The following is a 23406-nucleotide window of genomic DNA, read 5'->3' on the forward strand; positions in this document are numbered from 1 at the left end:
ATATTGCTGTCATGAACTAACGAATTGAAGTCCAGTTAAAAAAAACCTCAAGCAAAATACATCAGAAACGTAAGCAAGATAAAAGATAAAGGCAGTAAGGGAGGACTTTTCTCTTTATGGTTTTTCACTCATAACTGCTTGTATTTGAAAATCAATCTGACAGTCTTCAGTTATTTCACATTTCTCTTTGAAGTGATAAGAGAATAGCCCTGTACTTCCAGGTCCCAGAAGGACCCTGGCAGCCATCCTCAGGCACACACTGGGGCAGAAATCACTTCAGTTTGGCTCTTGTTCTTCCCAAAGGTATCAGCTGTGGTCTTTTTCTTTCAATTCCCTCACTATTTCCTAAGTCATTTTGGAGAAAGGGAAAAAAATTCAACAGTTTTCAAATTCAGATTTGAACAGACCAAGTGCTGGGTCCTGCCCTTGGGTCACAACAACCCCAGGGAGCTCCAGGCTGGGCAGAGGGGCTGGAAAAGCCCTGGGGGTGCTGGGGACAGGGCTGGACACGAGCCCAGGGGTGCCCAGGTGGGCAAGAGGCCCCTGGCAGCTGGGCTGGATGAGGAATTGTGTGTCCAGCAGGAGCAGGGCAGGGATTGTCCCTCTGTGCTGGCTCTGAGAGGCCCCTCCAGGGCTGTGCCCAGTTCTGCTCCTGCAGGAGAGACCTGGAGGGGCTGGAGCGTGTCCAGGGCAGGGAACGGAGCTGGGAAGGGGCTGGAGCCCCAGCAGGGGCTGAGGGAGCTGGGAAGGGGCTGAGGCTGGAGCAAAGGAGGCTCAGGGGCCCTTGTGGCTCTGCACAAGTCCCTGCCAGGAGGGGACAGCCGGGGGGGTCGGGCTCTGCTCCAGGGAACAGGGACAGGAGCAGAGGGAACGGCCTCAGGCTGGGCCAGGGCAGGTTTAGTTTGGATATCAGGGAAAGTTTCTCCCAGAAAGGTGCCCAAACCCTGGCACAGCTGCCCAGGGCAGAGCTGGAGTGCCCATCCAGGGGAATTGGAAAGCTGTGCAGATGTGGCACTTGGGGACAGGGGTCAGCGCTGGACTCAGCAGTGCTGGGTTAAAGGTTGGACTCAATGACCTTCAATGTAATTTCCAACCTAAATGATTCTATGATTCTACTGATTTTAACTGGAAAAGGAAGCAGCCCCCTGACTCAACTAAACCCCAAAATGTTGATACATTCACAACCAAGAAGACAGGAGAACACACAAAACTGTGGTAGCAAAATTCTTTACTAATAAAATATCAAACATGGAAGTGTTGGCTCATGTTCTATGCAAATAATACAAACATTGTCACGCCTTTGAAATGAGCATTGCATTGTCACCTGCACACATCCGTGAGGAGCAGCATTCCTGTCACATCCAGCACACACCAGGAGCCCTTTTGTCCCCTTCCACTCTGAAATAAGGCAAAACTTCCATTGCAAAAATCCACTTCTGTATTTTCAGAAGTGCCTGGGAGGGTTGTGCCTCCTCAATAAGTCTGAGTCAGAGGAGCTGTGAGACCAAATCCTTCATGCACAGATTTGAAAATCCTAATTTACACTGAGAATGTGTTGATGAATTAGGGTTGTGGGAAAAAAAAGTATTAATTTTTATGCATCCAAAAACTGATCTTGGAAGAAATAGAGTGTGCTGAAATGCAACCAACTCTAAGACACTGCCAGCTCTGCTGATTTCTCTACTCCTCCTTTTTTAGTAACTTTTAGATGACCTTTTCAAAGCTATTCATTAAAAAAAATATTTAATGAACTTCTAACCCAGAATGCATAAAAACATTGGGGTAGTGCTCAGCTTCTGCAGACAAACTGCCCCCAAATTGCCTGAATTCTTTTATCAGCCTATAAAAAAATTTAAAAATAAGTAAATGTACACTGCAGTTTTGTGTTTACAGTTCTACTTGCATTTCTGATTGTTTTATGATGTCTTTCATAGGAAAATGAATCTAATTTTGCAAAAGGCCACTAATACTATTTTGATTGTTTTAAAATTCATGATCTGAGGCCTCAGCTGCAAAAGCTAATTTAATTTAGCTGATACATATAAACTCACTAGCACAGTGGTTTTGTTTAAACAAATGGATTTGCCTTACATGCAATCATCTGCTTTTTCTTAAATCACATTTTCCAGCAGGGTAACTTTATGTTTTAAGTAATTAATTATTCAATTAATATATTCTTATTCAAAGCAGCCTAGGGAGCAGAGGAAGGGTTTAGTCTGGAGAAAAGGAGGCTCAGGGGGGATTTCATTGCACTCCATAACTCCCTGGCAGGAGGGTGTGGTGAGATGGGGCTTGGTCTCTTCTCCCAGGTGAAAAGCAACAGGACAAGAAGAAATGGCTTTGAGTTGCACCAGGGGAGGTCTAGATTGCATTTATGAAAAATTTCTTCATAAAAAGGGTGGTAAAGCACAGGAACAGGCAGCCCAAGGAAGTGCTGGAGTCACTGTCCCTGAAAGTGTTTAAAAAATGTGCAGATGTGGTGCTTAGGGACAAATTTGGGGTTAATGGTTGGACTCAGGGAACTTGCAGTTCTCTTCCAACCTAAACAATTCTATGATCCTGTGAATTACGAGATCAGTTTCTCATTCACACAAAGAAAATCATTACGTTGAGGGAAATTCTGTGCAGCAGCTGAAAGCATTCACTTGGGAAACCACTCTGCAAAGAGGAGCAGAAAAATCCCTGAAAAGCTGAATCCCTGACATTTCAACCCGAACTCATCTGCTCCTCAGCAGAGCTCCAGCAGTGACAAATCAAATGCTCATGGACAGTCAGGCCATTGGAGACTGGTGTGGGGACAAAACATCCTGAAGGCAGCAAGAGACATCTTGCACAGGTCACTTGAAATGACAATTCCACCTCCCTGGAAACGGGGGCAGGATGGTTTCAGGAGCTTGTGTCAGGTCCCTGCTCCCAATCCATCAGAGATGGGTTTCATGGAGCCACAGAATGGCTGGGGTTGGGCTGGAGAACATCCATTCCCACCCCCTTGCCACGGGCAGGGACATCTTCCACTGGAATTTAACCCCAAAAATACAGAGGTGCAGTATCAGAACAGTCAGCAGCTGGATTCAAGGCATTTGGAACACTCCTGGACTCAAAAGCTCCAGCCAAGAGGTCGAGCAGGACTTGGGTCACCCTCAAGGGTGACTTTTTTAATGCTGATGCAAAGCCACAAACTGCTGGCAGCAGGCACAGAGGTGGAAGTGAGACCTGCAATTGCCTGCAGGATTATTTCATTATTATATTATTATTTTTAATATTATTATCTCTGAACAAGAAGAGAACATCAGGCTGATGATGCTGTCCCAGCTCTCAGAGCTCTGCCCCTCCAAACAAGGAGCTAGCAATGACCAGGACACATTCCTTTCTGCTCACCATTTTTCCATAAATTAAAGGAATAACCAGCTTTCACCTTGGGCACAACAGCAATGAATGACACAAGATATTTCTGCATATTACATGGAAAGAATAGTGATTAAAAAGATGTTGGCTTGGCTTTGTCAGTCTCACCCATCACACCTTCTGAAGGCAGCAAAAGTATTAAAAAACAGCTGAATTTTAAGCAAAATTCAGCTATTTAAATATTTTAATTATTTAAATAAAATATTAAAAGTTTATTAAATAAGCTTAAAATTTAAAAGATCATTTTTCTGACAAACAAATAAACATTGTTTCTTTCATCATCACTGGTCAACAATAAGTGCATGATCTTGGGTTACACCAGAGGAAAATCAATATTATGACCATTATTAAACACTGCTCAGGATTTTCCTGCTGAAAATATTTACCCTGCTCTTCAGACACAGGGAAGTGAAAAGAGATACTGGGGGAAGGAAGGAAGGAAGGAAGGAAGGAAGGAAGGAAGGAAGGAAGGAAGGAAGGAAGGAAGGAAGGAAGGAAGGAAGGAAGGAAGGAAGGAAGGAAGGAAGGAAGGAAGGAAGGAAGGAAGGAAGGAAGGAAGGAAGGAAGGAAGGAAGGAAGGAAGGAAGGAAGGAAGGAAGGAAGGAAGGAAGGAAGGAAGGAAGGAAGGAAGGAAGGAAGGAAGGAAGGAAGGAAGGAAGGAAGGAAGGAAGGAAGGAAGGAAGGAAGGATCCTTCTTTTCAATGAAAAGAAAAGCAATAAAAACAAATAACTCCAAAACAATAAAATCTGTTTTCCTGTCTCTCTTCCATGTTTTTACCATGCTGGATGTTGGATCCCCTCAGCTCCCCTTGGGAACAGCTCCACTTTCACTGCTTTTTGGAAAAAGCCCTTCCCACAGACATTACAGGCATTCCATGCTGATAACACTGGCCTTGCCTGTGCCTGCAGGAAAATCAAACAGGACCATTGCATAAGGGAGGATTTCTGAGCTCCTTTCTCCCCCCTCAGAGCCCTGAAGGATTTTTCAGCATCTGCTGTAAAGACCCCTCTCCTTATCTCTGAAACTTATAATGATCCCAGAGATTCCATGAGTCTTTGCTTGGGAATGAAATAAGAAATAGGGCTCCCAGCCTGAATGATTACTTGAGCACATTTTCCACTAGGTCTTGTTAAAAAAAAAAAAAAAAAAAAAAAAAAGATAAAAATCCTCCTGTCCTCTCCCTCACACACCCAGTTTCTCTTTGGAAAAAAAAAAAAAAGTCTAAATCACTGTAAGTGACTCTAGTTTAGCCTTGGCAAACCATTCACAGTAGCTCTCAGGCAATCAAAGGGAGACACAAATATAAAAGATGTCTCCAGGTCTCTTTTAATAGGAAGAGCAGGACACCTGCACTGGCTCCACCACGGGTTATTTTCAGCAGGAAGCACACACAAGGAAACAGCTGCAGCAGCTTTTACACCTCCACCAGGTGACCTGCAGTGCCCAAGCTTGTCCTGAGAGAATTGCATGGGCAAATTCTACCATCTCTGCAAAAAAAAAAAAAAAGGTGTAGACTGAAGGAGGGATCTGTGCCAGGATGCAGCTCAGCCCACTCAGAGCTGGCTGCAAGGGCAGGGCTGCAGCTTCCTATGCCAGAAGGAAGCATCCTGACAGCTACAAATATCATCCCTTAACTGCCTGCACAGATGGGTGCAGTAATTTATCAAGGGCGACCAGGAAGATGGTGCAGATTTTATTCCCTGAACAAAAGTGCTTTGACTTTTTTTGTTTGGCACAGCAGAAATGTTCCCAGGCCTCTGGCAGCAAGATTTGGAGGGTGGGTTAGCAGGCCTGAATATTTCAGGAAAAAAAAAAAATTAACTTGTGTACAGAAGGGATGCACAGAGATGGGAATGAATGGGAGAGAAGGAGGTTTGCATGTTCTTGGGCAGAAATAGGGAATTTTTAGTGGATAAGCACTAAAAAGGGGCTGCCCAGGGAGGTGTTCAAGGAATGACTGGACGTGGCACTCAGTGCTCTGGTTTAGTTCACCAGGTGGTGTTTAGTCAAAGGTTTGACTCCATGATCTTGGAGATCTTTTCCAACCTTAACAATCTTCTGATTCTGTGATTAAAACAACCATTTCTAAAGCCTTTAACGTGATGGAGCTGGAGTTAATTGGGAGTTTGCTGGAGTGGGGAGCAGCCCTGTAAAAGCAGAGAATTTCAGTCTGTTGAGTGGAGCAGGGTAGGTGCTAGAGCACTCCTCCCTGAGCTGCTGCCACTAAGAGGTTCCAGTAGCTCAGCTGCTCGGATGGTTTTACTCCATGGCACGTCACAATTTTCCTGAAACGAGGAACAGAGAACCTGATCCTTTCTGGGAAAAACGTCTGCTCCGAGTGAAGCTCCTCCAGCTGAATTTTTAATTTGTCGAGGCACAGCCCTATGAACACATCCTCCAGTTTAATGAATGGAACACTCTCAGAAATGTTATAGATCTGGCTGGCTACGTCGCTGGATAAAACATATCCAGTCCCGGAACAAAAGGGTGGGTAGGTGCTTCCTGGATACTCTTCCCTACTCACATACCACTTACTCCCTCTTGTCCTGATGGGGTACTCGTGCAGTTTTAAAAAGCCTGTGAAGAGCCCAGTGCTCTTCTTTTTCCTCAGGAGCAGCTCAGTGAGGTAAAAAACGTTGACAAACACGTCCGTGTCGGTTTTCATGGCGAAGCTGGACTGGGAGCAGAACCTGTGGATCCACTCCATCCCCATCATGGTCTTCAGGGTCAGGTTGTAATAGGTGTCTGTGAAGTTCTTCTGGATGATGTCTCTGTGCCTCTGGCTCTCAGCAGCGATGTCAGCCTGCTGGCTGGGGTCCCCAGGGCTCCCCAGCAGGAACAAGGTCACCAGGCGCTTCCCAGCCACTGTCCTCTCCTTGCCCCAGCTGTGCCGGATGGCCATCCTGGCATCCAGCTCCTGGAATGAGCACGCCACCAGCAGGACGAGGAAGGGAGGGTTCTTGTGGCAGTCGACGTCTGGGAGCTGGGAGAAGTTCCCTTCTATCCTCCTGAAAGTCTCCGTGGGGAACAGGTACCCCTGGCTGCTCTCACAGAACACGCAGAGCTCGGTCCAGGTGTGGAAAATCCAGAGGCTGGCACTGCTGAGCCCCACCAGGCAGACAAACAGCCTGAACTTTCTGGAATCCATCTGAAAGGAACAAGAAGGAGCAGCACATCCATAAAAATCATCTCTGGCTCCTCTCAGCATTCCTCTGCCAAGTCCCTGCGCAGGGATTTAAAGCCAGGTCAGCTCTAGAAGGAAGGTGCCTGTTGGAGGGCACTCAGCCACCTGAATTTCTCCTCCTGTCACCCCCAGGAGATGTTCTGCTGGCAGATTCACACTTGGGCTTAACTTGAATCTGCCCTGCAGGCCAGTGTGTCCTCAGAAACCCACACAAGCCTGTCCACTGACAGCAGCTTACCCAGGCTGATCCTTGAAGCTCCCTCCCCATTTTCAGCACCCTACAAACCAAGTTTAGACCCACCAGGGTCAGAGAAGGAGCAGATTTCTGTATCCCTCTCAGAGGGCAGAGAATAACCATGATAGTCTTTTGGTTTGTTTGTTTTTGTTTGTTTGTTTTTGTTGTTTAAATACCATGTTTCTCCATTTGTGCCTGTGTCCCAGAGCCAGCAGGTGTCCCAGGGGCACACTCAGCCAGGTTCCCCTCATCTTCATCACCTTTGTCTCCTGTGGGGCTCTTGCACCAAGCCAGAAACTGCTCCTGATCCTTTTGCTGGAGGGGCCATGAGTCACATTTTTGAAGTTGGGACAGCTGCTCTGAAAAAAGGAAAAGAACCAAAACAGCAGTGGGTCACATTATTTGGATGTTTCAGCTTGTGCAGAGTTTGAGTGACTCACCAGGACATGCTGAGGTGAGAAGGGGCTTCTCCTATTCCCCTTCTCTTTTTAAGTGAGAAAGATCCAAACAACAGCAATGCTCACTCATTTAATCTCGTAAGAGATTAATGAGCTGGACATCTGGTTATAAATCTAATAGAAATTTTGAGTGAGAGAAAAATTATCAAAGCAAACCCCGAATCTTTATAGTGCCAAAAATATTACACATTTCCATAAATTAACCTGGTGAGAGGAATTTAAGTTTGGGTTGATCATTCCAGTAACCACAGGCTCTCCTAGTGCTATTTTAGAGCACTAGCATGGGGCAATTTTTACCAGGGGAAGGGCAACCCTTCCACCTTCCCCCTTCTTAACCAGGAATTGTATCTGGCCCCCCAGCTGAAAACACAGCAAACCAAGTTAAGCATGCCCAGAGCTGCAGATTTCATGGAAATTAGATCTTCTGACCAGGAATGTTCTGTGCAGACTCCCCCAAATCACCTTAGTGCCTTCCTTTTGCTCAAATTCCCCTTTCCAGGCAATCAAAAGTTTTGCATTGCAGGATTGAAGCTCATTTGAAAGTCCAGCCAGGTGTCCCTGGAACCAAATCCTGCTCATTTTACCCCCAAGAATGGTCCCATTGACTTCAGTGGGATTCTCAAAAGCATGAAAAAGGAGAACTGGAGTTTTGGTTTACTGGAATTGCTCCCATAGTGAAGTGCATTTTTGCAATGATTCACTAATGAATTTTGACAATATTTCAAAAGTTCACATTTCTTCTGGAACTTACATTTTAATTCACTTTATCCTTAAATAGAGTATTCCTCAGATCTGATTTTTTCTTGTATTTATATCTCACAGTAATCTTGTAATTAACTTTACAACTGCTTTAGCTAAATATATATGTAAAAATGTGTGAGATTATACCTATGTAGTTATATTTTCAGTATATACAAAAGATTAACCAAAAATCTGCTCTGCATCTGTTCTCACATTCTTCAGTGGCGTGGGAGGAAGCACATGAACGACCTGAATTGTGTTTGCAGGACAGGAAGGCGTTCTGAGGTTGACAATGGAGATGTACAAAGGTTTTTTCCTGTCACCTGCTCACAGAAGTCTGTTTGAGAGTCTGATATTTCTCTGTTACAGAAAATCCAAAACATGTACAGACCAAACACTGAAATAAGGAAACAATGGAGAGCAATATTCTGTTAAAACCCATCAAAACCTTTCCACAAATATCCAAGTGCAAGGTGCCATAACACACAACAACCATTTTACAAGATTTCAGTAGAATCAGACCAATGTAACATGACCATTACTTATATTTGTTTCCAGCATTGGTAACAGACCTTAAAAAAAACTTTTAAAATCTCCTTGTTTTGGAAAGCTGGGTGAGCAGCCTCCCACCTTTACCATTTTTTTCTTTCCAGAACCAGATTGCCTTCCCCTTTCAGGCCATGTGTGAAGGAGCACAGCTTGTACACACACAAAAACACACAAACACACGCAGCTGGGCGATGCAAATGCTGGCAAATGCATGCAAATTGCAAACATTGCATTTTAGGAGTTTTGCAGGTGGCACACCTGTCCATGAATCCTCTCCCAGCAGGTCCCTGTGCAGGGATCAAGGGCTGGCAGTGGCCTTGATAGGAAGAACCACGGAACCATGGAATGGTTTGGGTTGGAAAGGACCTCAAAGCCCACCCAGTGCCACCCCTGCCATGGCAGGGACACCTTCCACTGTGCCAGGCTGCTCCAAGCCCCAGTGTCCAACCTAAAATTCACTGAGAGAACTCCAAGGGAAAGGGGTGACAGAGAACACAAGCTGCTTCCTCTTGCCAAGGCCATTTTACTTCAAAAACCATCCATTCAATCCTTGTTTTCAGATGAACGGGGATGTTTCTGCACACTGAAATTGTTTCTGAACACTAAAACCATTTCATATTGATGCAGTCAGGGAAGTTCCTTGCAGCACTGAAGTTTCTCTGTCAGCGAATTAAATCACCCTGGTATTGTCTCCTCACCCCTGAGATGCTGAGGCCCCCTCCCATCCCCATTTTGCATCAAAACAAATATTTCTGGTTTTATAGAAAGCCCTTTTGCATGGTGAAATATTTTATTTTTCTCTGTGCTCTCAGTCAGAAATCATAATTTTCAATTATCTCAACGCTATTTCCCATCTCTTGTTGTTCCAACTGCAAAATATTTTGTGAAGGGCATTGCCAAAAATTGCCTGTTTCATATCCTAGAGACTTTTCTTAAGCTGACTGGCACTTCGTGGGTCTCTGCAGCTGTGGCTTGCATGGAATCCTGGCACCAAACCATGTGGGAGCTGCAGCCTCTTCTCACCTGAAATGAACACTAAAAAAAAAAAAAAAGACTCTGCTCTCTCCCAGCAGCTTAAGGGGAGCTGAAATTTTTTATTCTCTTTGTTATTTATCAAATCACTCCTTTTTCTTGAGACTGCCTCTTTTAGGCAAGTCACAACACTTCATTTTTCAGCACAAAGTGTTGCAGCAAGCAAACACAAGCAAGAAAACCCTCTGCAGTGGTTGCAAATGACTGCCACAAATGCATTCTGTAGCAGCCCCCAGCCTGGCAGCCATGAGTGAAGCCAACCTCATCAAAGAGTTTTCTTCTTTCTGCCACTCTTCTATTGCTTTTTCTCTCCATTTTTGTCTGCTGGGCTTCAAGCTCACCCCTGATGGAAGTGCAACCTTCTTGTCCTATAATAGCAATTTTTTCCTTAAGGCTGTGTGGTTCTGTGGAGCCTCAACATTCGTTGAGAACATATCCAAAAATTAGTTACATTTAATATTTTGTCTACTTGAAATTTCCATAGGAATTTTCCTGCCTCATCCCTCTGTGAAACTCCAAAGGTGTCTTTGGCAAACAAAGATTTTGGTGAATTATTGAGATACCTCTTACAGATATGAGAAACACTTCTGTTGCAAGATTATTCATTCTTTTTCCTCAATTTTATTCTGGCTGGGGGTAATAATTTAACTTTAACAGTGCAATTCATTCTTTCTGCCTTTCCACTGGCTTGTGACCAGCATGGGGTGTGTAAATCCCACTGGAGTCCCAAGGCCTTGCTAACTTGTCCCACAATTCCTGCTATAAAACGAGAGTCTCTGTCTGATGGCATTCCTAGAGGAGCTCCAAAGCATGGAAATATTTGATTTAGAAATATTTCCACTGCTTCTTTTGCCACGTTGGTGCAACAGGGAAATGCTTCAGGCCACCCAGTGCAGGGATCCACTAAAAGAAATTTACAGTTGTCCTTGCATGGAAGTTCTGCAAAGTCAATTTGCCAATAATCTCCTGATATTTCTGAGAGAATTCCTGAGAATCTGAGAGTTTCCACATTTGATAGCCTCTGTCCCTGCTTTATTCCCTCAGAAACTATTCCTTGTCCAGCAGGGGTGAGCGCCCGTCCACCAGGGTGAAATTTAGAATATAATTTAGAATAATTTAGAATATAATTAACTGAATTTTTGTGCTATATTCTGGTTTAATATCTGGCCCTGCAGTGACTGCTCACAAACAGCTGGGCCAGCCTTGGCATGAGGGAATAATTCAAAAGATTTCCCAGGATACAGGAAGACCAAAGCTGGAGACCTCATCAGGGCTTTTTAAGTAATTTGAAAGCAGCCTGAGTATCATCAGGCCATATAATAAAGTATTTCTGTATTTAAAATTATTTATGTATCTAAAAGTATTCATGGCTATAAACTATAGATGGCTATTACTATTTAAAATATTTAAGAGTCCATACAAAGGGTGGACAAATAATCCAAAATTCCTTTAAATCTATTACAGTGAGCCATTCCAAATTTATACAAATTTATTTATTTGTTTACTTTTTTTTTTTTTAGTGTGATTATAAGTGTTTTGGGTTACTTAGCAATTTTTGGGTTAGTTAGCAGTTTTATTAATTGCTCCTGAGTCTTGTGCTAACTGATAATCTTTACTTTTAACATTTTTGTCTGGTAAAAATGGACTTCACCAACAACCTGTACCATAAAATTTTCTTAATCTTAGGTCATGAGCCTTTTCAATGTTTTCATTTTAAAGGATATTGGTTTTGTCTCACCAGGCCTGCGTCTGATTTAATTTGGTTCTCACAGATTCTGCTCTTTTTGATTTTCCAGGAATCTCCCTGGCCCACACAAAGGGGATTACTGCATCCTTAATTCTCTTTGGGCTTGGTTCAGATTGGAAAGCCAGCGTATTATAAAAAATTGAAGTTTACATGTATTTAGACACAGGGATTTTAATTTGAATGTCTCCTTCCTGAAACTTGATTTTTGCACTCAATTTTCCCAACAAGTTTTTTTTTTTTTTTCCCTTAATAACAGTTTTGGAGAGTTAGACAGGTACAAAAATTGATGGGTTATTTATAATTTTCCTAGTTTGAACTTCAGTGTTTTGAAAAAGGGGCACAGTTCACGAGTTCCAGCGGCACCAACAACTGTGATGGAGGCATCCCTAAACTTCCCTTGCATTCAACACTGAATAATTGGTATTTAATACTGAATAATTGGTATTTAATACTGAATAATTGGTATTTAATACTGAATAATTGGTTCCTGTGCCTTCTAAAAACTGCAGGTTTTTATTTCTTGGTGTGGTTGTTACCAGAGGCTCTGCTGTTGCCATCAGAGGCTTTGGAGGAGTTCTGGGTTTTACCTGAGGATACTTCTCCTTCCAGTATTTATATTTATTTTGTAATTTGTGTATTGATTAATTCCCAATCTTCCTAATGAAGATGGAGGATCTGAAGCCCTTCCCTCGGTACAGGACTCCTCCCTGGGGATAAGAAATTTTTGCTGTTTTCTTTTATAATTGCTATAATTTTCTGTTTAGCTTTTTCCCTGTTGTTTCTTTTCTTTTCTTTTTTTTTTTTTTTTGGATTTGCACATTTTGATACACTGCCCATGCAACTTCAAATAGTTTACCTGTATTAAAACCATCCATTTCTTGGATTTTTGGTAGTTTTATTCTAATATCACCTGAGGATTGTCCTATGAAAATAGGAGCCAGGCAACTTTTGCCTTCCTCCCAAATGTTTTCTTATCTTTATTTCTCTCTTATCTATGCCTGCAGCTGGCCTTTTCAGTTCTCTATGCACTGGACTTCACAGCTAAGTCTTAAACTTCCTTTTTTCATTGACAATCTAAATGCCGGTAGCTCTTCCACCAAAATATTAGAAAACCAGGTTTCAAAATCTCTGTTTTAAAGTACCACAATGCCAAGTTTTCAAATACCAAAGTAACACATATTTAAAATATTCAAATACTAAGTTCCATAACACCAAAACAACCCAGTTTCAAAATATTAGAATACCAAGTTCCAAAATACTAAAACAAAATACCAGAACATCAAGCTTCAAAAATATCAAAGTAACCCAAGATCTTCAAGATATTAAATTCTAAAATACCAACTTTCAGGTGTCTGATGTGGGCAGGATCCCCAAACTCAAGAGGATGCCTCAGTGTCACAGTGGGATCCTACCTGTGTCCCAAATGAATCTGGGGGAATCTGTGATTTTCTCCAGGAAAGTGCCAGCATGGAAAATCCCGGAGCCTCAGGGGACACCAGGAATGTCTCCTGTGTGGGTTCACCCCAAATGGCACCAAAATTGGCGGGAGTAAACTTTTCTAACTTTCTTTCTGTTGCTCCTTTTTGCACAATTTGCCAAAATCCCACTGGAGGCTTCTTTATCTGCTCCTGCACGTGTCCCAGACAGGTTTATCATCCTCTGGGCACTCCTTGACATCATTTCAGCTTTTGGTTTGCCAGTTAGCCTTTAGGCAGCTTCAGGGGAGGTGGAAACGTTTGTTCTCTATATTATTTATCATTGGGATCCTATGAAGAAGGTGGCCAAGGTCTGGCATCCCAATCCCAAGCAGCAGCACTCCCTAATTTACAAGTCCCTGTTTCCACAATTCCCTCCTCCACCCTGCCATGGGTTGGCTTTAGGGTCCCTCTGTTCCCACCTCTGACCCTGCTGGAACTCCTCTGTGCTTCCCAGAGATCAAGCCCTGGTAGCTCCTGTGCCAAAGCCTAATTGCTGCATCAGAATTAACCTGACATCTCCTTTAATGAGTGTAATTATCTGCCCAGCGCCAGGAGGTGAGGGCTGCGTGCCAGATTGCTCAGGGAAAGCAGCCTGGCCCGAGGCAGAGGCAGGGAAGTAGGTCTGGAGTCCCCCTGAGGAGCAGGTTGCAAATATCAATTTTAAAAAGCAACTTTTCTTACCTTTTCTGGGGCAAAGCTGCAGGCGGGTTCAGCGGATGCTGCTGATGTTTTATGTGAGGTCACACACACCAGCCAGGCAAAAAAACCCAAACCACAAATGATCAAAGGGCTTTGGAACACCTGCACCTTAAAATGTGCAAAAGTCCTTGCTTTGTAACAAGACTCAAACAGCTGCAGCCCCAAAATCACAACTAAAGAGTGGGACAGGAGCTCCAAACTCAGATCCTGCACAGTTAAAGTCTGCAGTGCTCTTCCCCTTTGCCTTTCCTAACCACTGGATGTAACATATGCCCTGGTATAAGGACTGGTAAAAGCTGCTAACTCCCAATTTTCCTTGGAATAAAGCCCCTAAATTGCTTTTTCATAAGCTCAGCATGACACAGAGAAGGATTAAGCACACATAGATAATAAGAAAATGTCAAGAACAGCGGGAAACATTTATTTTTTTTCCTGAAAGCAAGAGTTTCAGAGGAGCAGGGGCCAGTCTGGAGCTCTCCAAAATGACATTTCTGCTGATGCAATGGGTTCAGCACTGCCTGGCTCACCATTTTTTGAATTAACAGTGTGCTCACCCAACCTGGCGGTCAAAAAAGGTGGAAACCAAAAAAAAAAAAAAAAAAAAAAAGCGCAGGACAAAGGAAAAAACTTTTTGTGCTGTGCTTTGTGAACCTTTTTGGTACTTCTCACCAGCCTCTGCTCTCAGGATGGTGTCTCCTTGCAGTCCATCAGCAAGACACAGCAAGGCACTGCTCCTCTTCTCCACACACACCAGTTTCTATCACTTCAGTACTCAGTTGCTGGGCTCATTATTTATAGCCAAATCCTCTTTTTTTTTTCCTTTCTTTTTTCTTTTTCTTTTTTTTTGGTGGATTTTTTGTTTTGTTTTGTTGTTTCTGGTTTTGGAGTTTTTTTGTTTTGTTTTGGTTGGTTGGGCTTTTTTGTTTGGGTGTTTTTTTATTTATTTGTTGTGGTTTTGTTTTTGTTTAATAACAGTTTGGAAGAGTTAGGTACAAAATTACAATTTGATTATTTTTTCTCTTTGGTTTTTCTCCCATTTTTTCTGCAGTGCTGCTGTGGTGGGAGGGGGGTTTGGTTCCCCAGCTCCTCCCAGGCCTGCTGGGATGGGATCTGCATGGAAAAAAAAGGGTCTGAGGGCTGGGGTTTTGTTTTAAGCTTTCCATGCTTAAAGTGAAAATTTTCTCCAGAAATGTTTCATGTCACAGACCCAGGGCAGGAGCCCTTAAGCCATCAATCAGAGAACAGATAGAAAAGGAGCATTACTGTTATGGATTTGCAAATCCCACTACGTGGCCTGGCTTATGCTCTGTCTTTATGTTACTAATACCCATTTAGCTGATTGACCCTGCGACTCCAACAGCAGATTGAATTTTCTTTGTAGAAGGTTGGGCTCATTTTTATTTACCACTTAGGGTATAATAAGGAAAGAATGAAGAATAATTAAAAGAAAAAAAATATATAGTTAAAAACAAGTGAATTATGAATTTTCTAGAGAAAGAAAAATTAGAGTGAGATGTTACATTCCAGATTAAGGTAAGCCAAATTAAATACCATTTACCACATATACAGATTTATGCATGGCAAACATGGCCTAAACACTGGCGCAGCTATAATTAAGCAAAGAAGCATTTTTCACAGCAATCAAAGAAAAAACATGGTCAAAAAAAGGAAAAAAAATTAAAATATAAATTGGTTAAAATTCAGGTTTAAAAATTTATGGGTTAAAATTGGTTATATTGCTGAGTACCTGAGCAAGAGTCTCTCCAAGTTTCACTTCCTTGCCCTGTCCTGCTATGAGGCTATTTCAGAAGAGCCACCTGATCCACAATAACTCCTTGACCTCACCCATTCAGAGCCAAATTTGCACCATTTCCTCCTCTGAGTGTAATTTCTGTGCCACAGAGGGCAACTTACTGGTGGTTAACCACAGTCCCAGCAGATTGCATAAACACAACTTACACACGGCCACTCGGGCACAGGGGGAGTTCTGCAGGCAGCACTCCTCCATTTCATAGCTGCATCTTTATTTTTGCAGGAAAAACAAACACTCATGGGCCTCATCCACTCAGAAAAGTGTTCCCAGCTCAGATCCAGAAGTGTCACCTCTTGTGGGGAAATTTCCATTATTAAAATGGTTGCCATGGCCCAGACCAGGTGTCCTTGGGTTCTGCCTCTGTCCCTACCCTGATGCCTAAAGGAGAATCAAGATCATGGCAGGAGGGAAGGCCCTTGAGGCACAGGAATCTTTTGAACCAGAGGATGCATCTTCCTCCTTATTAAAAAGAAATCAAGAGCCATTAGCTCTTAATGCACCTTGATCTCATCCACCCGACATGAGCACTTGCTCATGACATCTGTTTTGAAAAGCCAAAAAAGCATCCTCAGTCCTAAATATGATTTTGGTCTCAAAACCAGCAAAAAGTTTGTGTCTTGGAGTGACTCAAACTGAAACAGTTTGGCAGGAGGTGCCACTGCTCTGGTAATGTCACAGGAAATAAGTGCTGCAACTGAGGAGTCAAAAAGAAATATATTCCCAGGGACTTTAGCCAAGCTCAGGAAGCTTGCTTCTATTTTAAAATATCAGCTTGCTTTTCCAAGCCACCTGCAAAATTCTCTGGATGAATCCTGGCCCTTAAACACCCACAAAAATGTTCAGTTTGGGCATTATGAAGGCCAGATCCTTTTTCCAGGATGGAGAAGATGCTGCAGTGGGGGCTGGAGGCGTCCTGGAGAGCTCAGACCATCAATGCAGGGACACTGTACAGGACACCCAGTGCAGTCCAGCCCCCACTGCAGGTGCTTTGTGTCCTTTTTAGGAGCATTTTTGGACACTTTTGGCTTGTTCCACTTGCAGTGGGGATGCAAACACAGCTGGCAGGCAGCCAAGGGCATCCTCTCTCACAGGCAGGGAAAAGAGCAGTGCCCTGGGGCACTCCCTCCTTCTCTCTCATCTTGGTAGTATTTTTTTCCCAAACATTCAGCCTAAAAGTCTTCTCCTCCCCCTGTCTCTGTCCTCCCTTCACCTGCTGAGTGCCAACCCTCCTTCTGTGGATTTCTCTCCAATGCTAATAGACTCTTCTTCTAATGCTCCCTCTATTCCTACAATAGCACCGTGTTCCTTTTATCCCTGATGCTAATGGGCATATTTAACTTATTTCAGAATGGCCTCATGAATCAGCAATTTTATCCTACTTGCTCTATTCCAAACCCCAGATCCCAGCACAGATAAGCAATTGTCCACAACAGGATGAATCAGAGCAACCTGACCCTGTGTAAACCCGTGTGCTTCATTGTGCTGAAGAGGAATAAAACCCAGCTCAGATTCCTCTTATCTTCATAAACAAAGTAATGAGGAAATTTCTTCCTTAGGCTCTTGTTAGGACTTCCTTAGGCTTCTGCCTGGACTCCAAAAGTCCAGTTCTCCAAGAAATTCTTTGCCCCCAAACCAAATTATTTATTACACCCTCTTTTACAAGTAGTACTGCTGGTCGTTTTATCTCATCTCAATGCAAAAGAGAAATAAAACTGAAAACGGTATTTCAGATAGAATGAGGATCTTGCTCTTCTCCCTTGGAAACAGTCTCAAGATACATGAAGGAAGAAGTAAAATAGCACTGAAGAGAAGTGATAATTATGCAAGTTTAAAAAAAATCAAAATGGGAAAAATTGCCAATAAATATATTCCAATACCACTGCTAAATCTTTGACTGCTGATATCACTGTAGGATGAGAACCACTGTAGGATGTTACATTGCAGATGGTTTTTTGTCCAATTTAAAGCTGAGGGAGCACTTGGAGCAGGTGAGCCTGGTGCTCATGCTTTGCCCTTTTGTTTCATTCTGCCTCTTGGCACAGTCATTTTTTGGTGTTTGGAACTTTATACTCCTCTACCAGTTGAACTAAGTCTTTGCATTCATGTGTGTCTGTTCAAGCATCAAGTCTGGTACTTTGGGAGGAAAAAAATCTTCCTGGGCAAAAGAACACAAATCCAACTGTGGGGCCCTCATGCTGGCAAATCCTTTGTCAATAACTACTTGGCTTTAAAAGTGCTGATTATACACAGAAATGTTTGTGGGACCAGGGCCAGTGGCTGCATTTTTCATTACTTACCTGTGCCTCGTGGATCTTCTGTTTTTCAGCATTTTATCCGAGCAGGACAGCGAGGAGAACGCTGCCCTGGCTTTGTCCTAACTGATCCTGCTCTTTATGTGGGGCTGCCAAAATATTCCCCCCGTGTAAAACACCCATTAAACCCGGCAAGTCACATTGCTCAGGTTTTACCCCCAAATCAATCCACGATACCCGTTTTACCAGGGGAAGGACATGGCAGTCCGGAGCTGGGGACACCCCTGGATAGGTCTGGATGGTGATCCCGGTTTCCAGGCAGGGTCACACCTGCATCTGTCCCACTCTCCTTCTCCCCACCCACCGGAGAGTTTGGGAAAGTCGGAGCGGCGGCTCCGAGGGCACATCCAGGGCTGGAGGGAGAGAAGGGAGAGAAGAAGGGAGAGAAGAAGGGAGAGAAGAAGGGAGAGAAGGGGGAGAAGGGAGAGAAGAAGGGAGAGAAGAAGGGAGAGAAAGGAAGGAGAGAAAGGAGGGAGAGAAAGGAGGGAGAGAAAGGAGGGAGAGAAAGGAGAGAAGAAGGGAGAGAAGAAGGGAGAGAAGAAGGGAGAGAAGGGGGAGAAGGGGGAGAAGAAGGGAGAGAAGAAGGGAGAGAAAGGAAGGAGAGAAAGGAGGGAGAGAAAGGAGGGAGAGAAAGGAGAGAAGAAAGGAGAGAAGAAGGGAGAGAAGAAGGGAGAGAAGAAGGGAGAGAAGAAGGGAGAGGAAGAGGGAGAGAAAGGAGGGAGAGAAAGGAGAGAAGAAGGGGGAGAAGGGAGAGAAGAAGGGAGAGAAGAAGGGGGAGAAGAAGGGGGAGAAGAAGGGAGAGAAGAAGGGAATCCCTGCTCCCAATCCTACCTGGAGCTGGCCAAAGCAAGAGGCGCCTGCTCACCCCGGGCGCCCGCAGCGCATCCTCCGGCGGCTGCGGCTCTTCCCGGCGGGATCGCCTTCCCGGTGGGATCTGGGGGGCTACAGCTGCCCGGCTGTGCCCCTGTGCCCCCTTAGCCCCGCTGTGCCCAGCGAGGGGCTGATCCCCGGCCTCGGCTCCGGAGCAGAAGCGAAGGAAGGCGGCGATGCGGCAGCGGTAACCTGAACTCCCTGCCTGCCTCTTCCCTCCTCCCTCCCTCTGTCCCTGCCTCCCTCTCTCTGCCCTCAGCGGGTGACAGACCCGCCGAGCCTCTGCTCCAGGTTAGGAGCCGGCTGTGGATGTTTTTGTCCGGGGTGTTTTGGGTGGCAGGTGGGAAGCGGTGTCCTGCCAGCAGCTGGAAATCAGAGCAGCGGCGGCTCCTCCTTTCCCGGCGCTGGGAAAGTTCGGCCGGGCGCTGCCAGCCTCGGTGCGCTCAGTGGGACAGAAACCCCGCTCTGCTCAGGCACCCTCGGAGGGGTTTTTCCTGATGGGGAATGACAGCCGAATGCAAACCCACGGCGCCGGGGAGAGGGGAAAGCGAGGGGGGCAAAGCTCGCCCTGAGCGCGCCCCGGCAGCATCCCTGAGCACCTCCCTGTCCGTCTGTCCCGAGTGTCCGGGCTCGGGACAGCCTCAGCACCGAGCCCGTGCCTCAGGGCAAAGTGCGAGTCCAGGCAGGACACCCGACCCCTTCCCAGCGCCAATTCCCATACTCGGAGCACGTGGAGAGCTGCTTTTTACCTTTATGGACTGGTGGCAGCGACCAGCGGCAGCTTCACACCACAATTATTGAGGCGAATGGCTCCGGGCGAAAGATATTTCTCTTCTAAACGCTGCAAGCTCCAGCAGGGAAAAAAAAAAAAAAAAAAAAAAAAAGAAACAAAACCACAAACAAAAAAACCCCTCCCAGACACACGTTACGGATAAAGCCTCACGTTTAATAGCAAAACACCCAGGGACGATCCAGGGCACTTTGAATTTCTAGCGAGAAAATATTCGCTTTGATTTGTCATTGTCTTTTTTTTTAAAACAGGTTGTTAGAGCGCAGCACAAGAAAACACGAGACAAATCAATCACTGCGAGCTGCTGGCAGCTCCCTTTCTCCTCCCCCTCCACTCCAAGGCTGGAGATGGAGAGATGTAGTTAAGGAGACACACAAAACGCTGTTTGCTTGGTGTACTCTGCAGGAGAAACACAAGTGAGAAGACAGGTCCAGATCCACTCCCAGACTGACTGGCCCAAAAGCTTTTTCTTTTTTTAATTATTCAAAAAAACCACCCCCGGGTAGCTTTAGTTTCCTGCAATGAGGAAGCATTAGCTAAGGCAGCTAAGAATGCCTGTGCATGACTCTCTCCTTTGTACTCCAAGTTCCTAAAAAAAAAAACCTTGCCTTTAGTTTTGGGAAGTGCTAACACTTCCTTTGTCACAGTCTGACCCACAAAGTCTGACAGCTACTGAACACACAAAAGCTGCATGCAAATAACCTGCTCTGCACCTGGAAATTAGTGAGGTTTGGGCATTTTCCCATGGCAGACAGGAGCACAGTGCTGGGGTGGGGCCCCAACCTCTGCCCACATCCCTGCTGAGCATCACACTGCTCACTGGCTGCCATCAGGGCAGCCCTGGAATGAGAATCGTGGAATCACAGAATGGTTTGGGTTGGAAAAGACCTTAAAGATCATCCAGTGCCACCCCTGCCATGGCAGGGACACCTTCCACTGTGCCAGGCTGCTCCAGCCCCAGTGTCCAGCCTGGCCTTGGGCACTGCCAGGGATCCAGGGGCAGCCCCAGCTGCTCTGGGAATTCCATCCCAGCCCCTGCCCACCCTGCCAGGGAACAATTTGTCTCCCATATCTATCCTAACCTGCCCTGCTTCAGCCCAAGGCCATTCCCCCTTGCCCTGTCACTCCATGCCCTTGTGAAAAGCCCCTCTGCAACTCTCCTGTAAAGATTAACTAAGAGGGGCTCAAAGGTCTCCCTGGAGCCTTCTCCTCTCCAGGCTGAGAGCCAGCTCTCCCAGCCTGGCTCTACAGCAGAGGTGCTCCAGCCCCTCATCCTCGTGTCCCTGCTCCAGACTCATCCCAACAGCTCCACGTTTCTCTCATGCTGGGCACCCAGAGCTGGATGCAGCAGGGGAGGCTCACAGGGGCAGTGTAGAGGGGCAGAATGCATTGCCAATCCATACAAAGCTCTTTTCCACTCCCTCCAGCCAGGCCAGCCACCTCCAGGTCACTGCTCCCAGCCTGCTCTGTGAGTTTTAGCAATTTGCTAAATTCTCCACGGTTTTTAGGCTGCCCAGCTGTCAGCAAAGCAGGGAGGCCCCAGGGCTCAAAGCATTTACTGCATGGACAGATTACACAGCCCTGGGTCTGGGAGGGGCACAAGGGGACAGAAAATAAACTCTGGAATATCCAGCCTTCATGCTAGGGGAAAAAAAAACACCCAATAAGCACAATCTGCTCCTCTCTGCCTCTGATTCAGGGCTGTGTTTGCTGTGTGAGCCCACCCCTAGCCCAGCATTTCAGCAGAGTAATGCACACATGTGCCTGCATTTCACCAGCAGTAAATTTAAGCCAACATATATCTACATGAAATCGGGCCTCAAAGAGTGAGTCAGGGCCTAAATCAGTGTTGCAATTGAACTAAAATAATCTAAGCCTGCTCTAAATGCACATAGCTTTAACCTGTCACATCAAATGAAAATTATATACTTAAACTGTAATCTTCCTGTTCCCTTAGTCATCAAAAGGGGCCAGATCAAATTTAAAAATAAAAAATAAAAAAAAAAAAGAAGGGAATGTGGATGCTGTTCAGAGGATGAGGAGGAGGTGGTGCTCATGGAGCAGGATATTCACAGAGTCATTAAAGTTGGAAAAGCCCTCCCAGCCCATGAAGTCCCAGCTGTGCCCCATCCCCACCTTGTCCCCAGTCCAGAGCTCTGAGTGCCACTTCCAATCTTTCCTTGGACACCTCCAGGGATGGGCACTCCAAACCTTCCTGGGCAGCCCCTGCCAATGTTTAATCACCCTTCCAGTGACCAAATTCTTCCTGATGACCAACCTGACCCTCCCCTGGCAAAACTTGAGGCTATTCCCTCTTGTCCTGTCCCTTGGGAGCAGAGGCTGCTGTCACACACAGTGACAAGGTCCCCTCTGAGCCTCCTTTTCTCCAGGCTAAAAAACCCCATAAGACATAAAATTCTGCTTGAACCAAGAGGTGTTTCTGCCCTCCAAGCCACACTCAGCCCCAAACTCAGCCCCCCAGCACTCCTATGCATTCTTCAAGCAGAAAAGCAGCAGCTTGAGTCTCTGTTGCATCGGTGGCTCTGTGTTGTCATCTCCTCTGACAAGTCTGGCTGGACATGGCCTGGCTAAGGGACAGTAAAGATTTCCACACCTGAGTTTTTCAGAGCATGAGGCAGGCAGGGACAAGGTCAGGCTGCAAACACCCACCAAAATGCCATTGTTTGGCTGGGCTTGTGTAGAAGAATCAGGAGACCCCTCAGCAGGGATGACTGATTGATCAATTCCATTGATTCAGAATGCTGAACAATTACTTTATTAAAACTATGCTATATTACACTAATACTATACTATATTACATCAATACTATGCAAAGATATATCCTAAAGAAAAACCCATGAGTGTCTCCAGACAGCCAGGACACAGCTTTGACCCAGCTGGCCAAGGAAACAAAACAATCCTCAGCAGAATCCAAGTGACAAACCACTTCAGGTAAACAATCTCCATAACACATTCCACATGTGCAAAAACCACAGGAGCAGAGAATAGAGATAAGAATTGCTTTCTCTTTCTCTGAGGTTCCTTGCTGTGATTCCCAGGAAATAGCCTTGGGAAATTGTGCCTGCCTGCTCTCTATGAAGAGAGCTGTGGCTACAATTAATTCTTATTATAATACAATATTATAATAATAACAATAACAATAACAACAACAACAACAACAACAACAATAATAATAACCTATAATTATTATAATGTTACAATAATTCTATAATGAATATTGTTAATTCTTATTATACTATATTTCTTATTAATTCTTACTTAATTCTTATTGTAATAAAAATAAAAAGAAGACTGCGTTTGCGATTCTTCTGCTGGGCCCCCTTCTTCTCTCTGTGCTTCTCCAGGAAAAAACCTGGGAGAAAGAATTATGTCTCTCTCTGTTCAGACAATGTGAATGCCACAGGCTTGAGGTTTGCAACATTTTGCTTTTTCACCAGGATGAAAAATGTGAGCAGGAGCTCTGTCCTTGGGTTTCTCTCAGCACACAGGAGCTCTTGCAGATGAAGAGGGTCACTGGTTTACACTCTGCCACTTGCTGTAGGAATAAGGTGTTTTGATGGCTTCGCTGCCTGACTGCACTGGGGGCTTTAGGGGTATTCACTCTAATGCAAAATCAAAGCCAATTTTCATGCAGAGCTTTTCAAGGTTTTTCTGCAGAAATCTACAGATTTATTTCAGTCAGGAGGAGGAGTTTTGTTGAAATAACAGCCTCAAGCCTTCAATGGGTGCGGTTTATGTTACAAAGACACAACAGCAGCGCAGATCAATCTAATATGAGGAAAATTGTTGCCAATAAAACCTACTTGTGAGGCAGCAAAATGGTTTCTACCCTCAGATTCACAGGATTATAATTCTACTGATGCAAAATTGACAGGTTTTGCCCAGAGAAGCTGTGGCTGCCCAATGTCTGGAAGTGTCCAAGGCCAGGTTGGATGGGACTTGGAGCAACCTGGGATAGAGGAAGGTGTCCCTGCCCATGGAAGGGGGTGGAATGAGATGAATTTTAAGGTCCCCCTCCACCCCAAACCATTCTGTGGTTCTAAACCCACACCTTTGGCAGATGGTGCAGGG

The 23406-nt window shown here is 44.9% G+C and overlaps 1 protein-coding gene across 8 annotated transcripts in view; it reads right to left on the reverse strand.

Annotated features, from left to right (window-relative positions):
- Positions 1–1211: 1211 nt before the first annotated feature.
- Positions 1212–23406, reverse strand: part of B3GALT5 (beta-1,3-galactosyltransferase 5) — a 35940-nt gene continuing 13745 nt past the window's right edge. Inside the window, exons 2-4 of one of the 8 annotated variants that reach the window (XM_064406114.1) lie at positions 8238–8421; positions 7002–7184; positions 1212–6554 (exon numbers count right to left, since the gene is read on the reverse strand). In XM_064406114.1, the coding sequence (XP_064262184.1) occupies positions 5601–6554; positions 7002–7082 (1035 nt within the window). In that variant the 5' untranslated portion in view covers positions 7083–7184; positions 8238–8421 and the 3' untranslated portion in view covers positions 1212–5600. The other 7 variants (XM_064406131.1, XM_064406106.1, XM_064406122.1 and 4 more) reach the window with 7 other exon arrangements.

Source organism: Passer domesticus, chromosome 2 (assembly GCF_036417665.1).
Source record: "Passer domesticus isolate bPasDom1 chromosome 2, bPasDom1.hap1, whole genome shotgun sequence".
In the NCBI taxonomy this organism is placed as follows: domain Eukaryota; kingdom Metazoa; phylum Chordata; class Aves; order Passeriformes; family Passeridae; genus Passer; species Passer domesticus.